At 51.4% G+C, this 6,488-nt stretch overlaps 1 protein-coding gene across 5 annotated transcripts in view; it reads left to right on the top strand.

Annotated features, from left to right (window-relative positions):
* The first annotated feature begins 1,574 nt into the window (after positions 1–1,574).
* OGG1 (8-oxoguanine DNA glycosylase) overlaps positions 1,575–6,488 on the top strand; it is a 14,487-nt gene continuing 9,573 nt past the window's right edge. For 2 of the 5 annotated variants that reach the window (XM_037728869.1, XM_017501554.2), the window contains exons 1-4: positions 1,575–2,047; positions 2,573–2,820; positions 3,395–3,574; positions 5,636–5,817. In XM_037728869.1, coding sequence (XP_037584797.1) covers positions 1,911–2,047; positions 2,573–2,820; positions 3,395–3,574; positions 5,636–5,817 — 747 coding nt within the window. In that variant the 5' untranslated portion in view covers positions 1,575–1,910. Of the gene's footprint in view, positions 2,048–2,572; positions 2,821–3,394; positions 3,583–5,635; positions 5,818–6,488 lie in introns of those variants that run through there. The other 3 variants (XM_017501553.1, XM_017501559.2, XM_017501558.2) reach the window with 3 other exon arrangements.

Below are 6,488 nucleotides of genomic sequence, written 5' to 3'. Positions count from 1 at the left end.
GCTGGCTCTTGAACCAGTATGTTGAACTACCAGGGAAAGAGTCAGCTGTCAATTTCCTTCTTGGGCCTCAAGAGGCCTCAAGTCCTTTGCCAGTGGCATAGCCCAAATGTTTCAGTGTCACTACAGCTGAGACCTTCCCCACTGCTTAATCAGAGACAGCAGAGATGGAGAGAGTTGCTCTTTGCTCACCCCCAACCTTGGCACTTTCTTTCCCAACTCCACCGACATTTATTGAAGGAATGCCTTCCAAGTGCCAGGCACCTGTGGGTGGCATGCTTACAGATAGGAACAGTCACAGGAAGAGAGGGTGGCCCAGGCCTTGCAGCCACTGAGGAGTGGCACTGAGGCAATGACGACATTGGTCTGATGTTGATTCCATGCTCACGGTGCACGCTGCTAGGTCTCTGCCTGGCACACTAGGGTCAGTCCGCTGCAGATGTTGCCCTTCAAGAACTTGCAGTCTCGGTCGGGCACAGTGGCTCACTCCTGTAATCCCAGCATTTTGGGAGGCCGAGGCGGGCAGATCACGAGGTCAGGATCAAGACCATCTTGGCCAACATGGTGAAACCCCGTCACTACTAAAACTACAAAAACTGGCTGGCGTAGTAGCACGCACCTGTAATCCCAGCTACTCGGGAAACTGAGGCAGAATTGCTTGAACCCAGGAGGTGGAGGTTGCATTGAGCCGAGATGCTGCCATTGCACTTCAGCCTGGCGACCGAGCGAGAGTCCATCTCAAAAATAAAAAAGAACTTGCAGTCTGATAGTTCAGATACAGCAACCCCAGATCCCTATGCTACAAAGTGAGAATGGCCCAGATTAAAGTTCGTGTCTCCTGGCTCCTTTTTCACATCTTCCTCCAGAAGGAAAGACTAAATTTTTAATAATCCATCCTCCTGTTCCAGGCGGCTGGACGAGGCAGGCTACCTCAGGGCCACACACTGGGACTTGGGACTCAACCTGATGGGCTTCTGGGCCCAAGCCCAGACAAACTATCGTCACAGGCCCCATTCCCAGGAGGGCATGAGCAGATGGAGTATAGAAGGAATGCCCAGGAAGGCAGGCAGCAGCTGTGGCGGCAGGCGGGACGATCCGAGGGACGCCTCTGAAGTCCTGAGGTCTCACAGGACGCCCAAAAGGGCTTGAAGGGGATGAGCTTAGCGGGCAGGCACTGAAGAATACCCCGGAGATACTTCCCGAGGGCTGTGGGGCCGGAGTTGTGTTCGCTCCGGTTCTTTGTGAAGACAGGGTTTGAGGGAGGCGGCCCGAGGAGGGCGAACGCCGGAGACTGGAGAGGCTAGGGGGAGAACGGCCCTCTGAGGATGGGTTAGGGAAGGACGTGGCTCTGAGGACTGACAGCCCTGAGGAACCGCGGGGCGCCGGATAGAACTCGTTAGCGCCCCGACTGCAGACAATCCCGGAGTGGGAAAGGCCAACAGCGGGCAGGCAGCCCAGTTCGCGCCAACCGCGCGGGCCCTTCGAACGGCCCGCCCACCCCGATTTCTCATTGGCGTCTCCCACCTCCTCCTCGGATTGGCTACCTCTAGGTCAAATAAGCGGTGCTTGAGCCCTACTTCCGGTGGTGACGAGGCGGCCCCTGGAGAACCTAGAAGAACACAGCTCTGAGCTTCCAGAGTCCGTGGGGGCGGGAGACGATGCGTCGGAAGGAGGGGGCGGGACCTGCACCTCAGGAAAGCCGAAGGATTGGGTCAGGAAGCGGGGCTTCCGTAACTCGCAAAGGGCGGGGCCTGCCGGAGATGGAGGAATAAGTGAAATAGGGAAGGTTGTTAAACAGCACCCTTTGGGTGAGGCCTTAAGGGGCGTGGTCCTTGTCTGGGCGGGATTTTTGGGCGGGGACTAGGTCGGTTCTGAGTGGGCGGGGCCATTAGGAGGCGGTGCCTGCTGTGGAAATGCCGGCTCGCGGGATTCTGCCCGGGCGCTTGGGGCATCGTACTCTAGCCTCTGCCCCTGCTCTGTGGGCTTCCATCCCGTGCCCTAGCTCTGAGCTGCGCCTGGACCTGGTTCTGCCTTCTGGACAGTCCTTCCGGTGAGTAACTGCACCTGGGAGGTCCGTCCCCTGGGACTGGCTCCTGCCGCCTCAGCTCTACCCGGCATGGGGTACAAAGGAGTGTGGGGGGTGATGGAAGAAACCCCGGGGTAAAAGAGGAAACAAGCAAGGGTGGCTAGCCTGTTACCTTTAATATGTCTGTGCAGTGATATTGTAAGGATCAAGCGGTATAACCGATGTAGAGGATAATAGCACTTCTTTTTCTTTTTTTGAGACAGGGTCTCTGTCGCCCAAGCTGGAGTGCAGAGAGGCTCATTGCAGCCTCGACCCCCCGGGCTCAGCCTCCCCAGTAGCTGGGACTGTAGGTGTGTGCCATGCCCGGGTAAATTTTTGTATTTTTTGTAGAGGTGAGGTTTCGCCATGTTGCCCAGGCTGGAAGATAGCATTTTTACTTTGCAATTAGTACATCAGTTTTGTACCTGGAGCGATTGTAGGATGGGAGGGACCCCAAAGGGTGCAAGAAAGGAAATTGAGTGCCAGGGCTGTTGTGTGCCTGGGGCTCAGGTGGAGGGAGCAAAGCCCTGCACACTGGAGTGGTGTACTGGCGGATCAAGTATGGACGCTAACTCAGACTGAGGAGCAGCTCCACTGCACCGTGTACCGAGGAGACAAAAGCCGGGCTGGCAGGCCCACACCAGATGAGCTGGAGGCCGTGTGCAAGTACTTCCAGCTAGATGTCACCATGGCTCAACTGTATCACCACTGGGGTTCTGTGGACTCCCACTTCCAAGAGGTGGCTCAGAAATTCCAAGGTAAGTACAGGACCTGGGCTGAGGCTAGGGTTCTTGGACATAAGTTACTTCTCTATGACTCAGTTTTACCATCTGTAAAGTAGGGATTTTATCTACTTCATAGGTTTTTATGAGGATTTAAGGAGCTAATACATATAAAGTGCTCAGAATAATGCCAGGCACATGGTAATTAGTATTACCATTATTATCCTGCTAATCACCACAGTGAAGTGACAAGGATTTTGAGCCCTTTCCTGGTTGTGAGACCTCGGGCAAGTGACTTCATTCATGCTGTAAATATATACAAAGCATCTGCTGTGTAACTGGGGATACACCCATGAACAAAACGGACCCAAATGCCGGTCCTCATGGAGCTTACATTGTGGCCTCTTTATCTGTGGAATGGGATGGTAACTCAGCCCTCACAAGACGCTGTGAGGAATGAGAGGTCTGGTGTTACTTTCTGTAACAGTGCTGACCATCATTCTCCTGGGATCCCCCTGGAGCTTTGGTACCTAGGATCTTGCCTGTGGGTGGGAAGAGGCCACGCCCAACAGCAGGTATCTCTCTTACCCCCTGCATTTCTGGTCTCCAGGTGTGCGACTGCTGCGACAAGACCCCATCGAGTGCCTTTTCTCTTTTATCTGTTCCTCCAACAACAATATCGCCCGCATCACTGGTATGGTGGAGCGGCTGTGCCAGGCCTTTGGACCTCGGCTCATCCAGCTTGATGATGTCACCTACCATGGCTTCCCCAGCCTGCAGGCCCTGGCTGGTGAGTAGGTAGGTCCCCTGTTCCTAGGCCCTCCATCAGCTTCCAGGATCTGTTCATTTCTCCCCTGGTTACCATCTCAAGGCTTCCTGAGATGGTAAACATTTCCCAAACATTTCCCCCATCCAGAACTGCCCTGCCTGGTCTGATCAGCCCCAGTTACTCCTCCTCCCTAGGCATCCCTAAAATGTCAGCACCTCACTGGTCTGTGCCTTTTGCCCAATGGGTTCAATGCCTCATCAGAAATACATCTGTGTACAATGTACAGTAGTTTGGGCCTAAAAGCATGCATTCTGGGGACAGGCCCATGCCTGGTTCTGAACCCCAACTCTCACTTGGGCACGTTATTTAGCATCTTTGTACTAAAGTTTTTTCATCTATGAAATGGAATAATAATGGCACCTACCTATGCTATTATTGGAGTTGTCATGAGGAATATACATACTGAACCCAACACAGTATTTGGCACATAGGAAATGTATGTGTAATTCAAGTTGGTGTCATTGTAGTGAACCGGACAGTTTTACATCCAAGAACACTTGTGTTCTTCACAGCAGCCCTGTAAGACAAATATTTTATGGAGACAAGTGTTTCAGTTGGCAGATGTGAGAACCAAACTAGGACAAGTACTTGGGAACTGCATGACAAAGAGACAGCTTGCCTCAAAAAAGGAGAATGTTTTTGGTGCTTAGAAACCCATTCCTGGCCAGGCGTGGTGGCTCATGCCTGTAATCCCTATATTTTGGCAGGTTGAGGCAGGCAGATCATCTAAGGTCAGGAGTTCAAGACCAGCCTGGCCAACATGGTAAAACCCCATCTCTACTAAAAATACAAAAATTAGATGGGTGTAGTGGAAGGTACCTATAATCCCAGCTACTCAGGAGGGTGAGGCAGGAGAATTACTTGAACCTGGGAGCAGGAGGCTGCAGTGAACCAAGATCATGCCACTGCACTTCAGCCTGGGTGACAGAGCCAGACTCCATCTCAAACAAACAAACAAAAAGAAACCTATTCTTGAGTCTCAGCCCCTGGCTTAGTCATAAGACCTCAAGAAAGTCATTCACCTCTCCAGGTTTCTCTGAGCTTGTTCATAGAATGGGAATAACAGTTTCTATCTAGAAGGGTTTGGGGGGTGAATAAAGCAATCATGAGGTAGTGTAGTGTAATGGGTTAAGAGCACTGGCATTAGCCAGGTGTGGTAGCTCATGTCTGTAGTTTCAGCACTTTGAGAGGCCAAGGCAGGAGGATGGCTTGAGCCCAGGAGTTTGAGACCAGCCTGGGCAACATAGTGAGACCTCTTCTCTATAAAAAATAAATAAAATTAGGCAGGCATGGTGGTACAAGCCTGTAGTTTCTGCTACTCGGGAGGCTGAGGTGGGAGGATCGCTTGAACCTAGGAGGTTGAGGCTGCAGTGAACTGAGATCATGCCACTGCATTCCAACCTGGGTGACAGAGGGAGACCCTGTCTGAAAAAAAAAAAAAAGAAAGAAAGAAAAGAAAAAGCACAGATGTTGGTGTCCCAGACCTAAGTGCAAGATCTTATCTCCACCTTGTCCTTTCTTAAGTAAGTTAACCTCTTGTAAGCCCTTATTTTCTGCACCTGTAAAATGGGAAAACAGCAGTACTGTCCATGGGGTTCTTGGAAAACGTAGCATGATAATGTATCTGAAGCATGTTGCCAGTGCTTGATGCCCAGCACTTGATCATAGAAGCTGTTGCTAGATTGTGGTTATTTTTTTAGATCATGAGTGTGAACACTTTTTTGGAAAGGTTAAGGAACTCAGTTGGGGAGCTCCTCCAGGGCAGCAAGTCCTCAGACCCTGGACTAGACCTGGACTAGAACAGTGGCCAATTCATAGCAGGTGCTCAGAAAACATTTGTAGAGGGACAGAACCCATGCCTTATTTTCCCTTGCACATAAAAGTGTCCACTATCCCATAGAGTGTGGGAGGTGGGAGGAGTACCTGGGAAAAGCACTCCTGTGAGGTGGAGGGCTCACATACTAGCCCAAGGACAGAAAGAACTTGAAGATGCCTGATGCCTGCTCTCCTCACTCCTCACAGGGCCAGATGTGGAGGCTCACCTCAGGAAGCTGGGCCTGGGCTACCGTGCCCGCTACGTGAGTGCCAGTGCCCGAGCCATCCTGGAAGAACAGGGTGGGCTAGCCTGGCTGCAGCAGCTACGAGAGGCCTCCTATGAGGAGGCCCACAAGGCCCTCTGCAACCTGCCCGGAGTGGGCACCAAGGTGAGGCCTCGGGGTAGGAGCTGCCCTCTCCTACCCCTGAGAAGAGAGCAGGAAATGAGCCAAACCTGGGAGCTGGGTGCAGGCTCAGCTTCCAAAGGTAGGGCAGGAAGGAGAGAGGATATAAGTAGATGTGGGTTTTTTTGTTTGTTTTTTTCATTTCAGTTTTTTTTTTTCTTTTTTTTTGGAGACCGAGTTTTGCTGTCGTTGCCCAGGCTGGAGTGCAATGATGCAATCTTGGCTCACTGCAACCACCGCCTCCCGGTTCAAGTGATTCTCCTGTCTCAGCCTCCAAAGTAGCTGGGATTAGAGGCATGTGCCACCACACCTGGCTAATTTTGTATTTTTAGTAGAGACGGGGTTTCTCCATGTTAGTCAGGCTGGTCTCAAACTCCTGACCTCAGGTGATCCACCCACCTCAGCCTCCCAAAGTGCTAGGATCACAGGCGTGAGCCACCATGTCTGGCCAGTAGATGTTTTATGAGAGAAAAAAGCAGAGTGCAGAAAGAGTGGAAACGATATACCCCTTTGAATGAATTTCTAAAAAGACCATTTCTTCAGATGTAACACATATATGGCTCTATATATATATGCAGAAATTTCCAGAAGGAAATTGCAGGAAGCTAAATAGTAGTTTCGTTTGGGGAGACAAATGGGAAGATATTTCTCCTTTT

This window comes from Cebus imitator, unplaced genomic scaffold, assembly GCF_001604975.1.
Source record: "Cebus imitator isolate Cc_AM_T3 unplaced genomic scaffold, Cebus_imitator-1.0 Scaffold281, whole genome shotgun sequence".
Classification (NCBI taxonomy): domain Eukaryota; kingdom Metazoa; phylum Chordata; class Mammalia; order Primates; family Cebidae; genus Cebus; species Cebus imitator.
The sequence above is the reverse complement of the archived record's forward strand: the minus strand, read 5'-3'. Positions and strand labels throughout refer to the sequence as shown.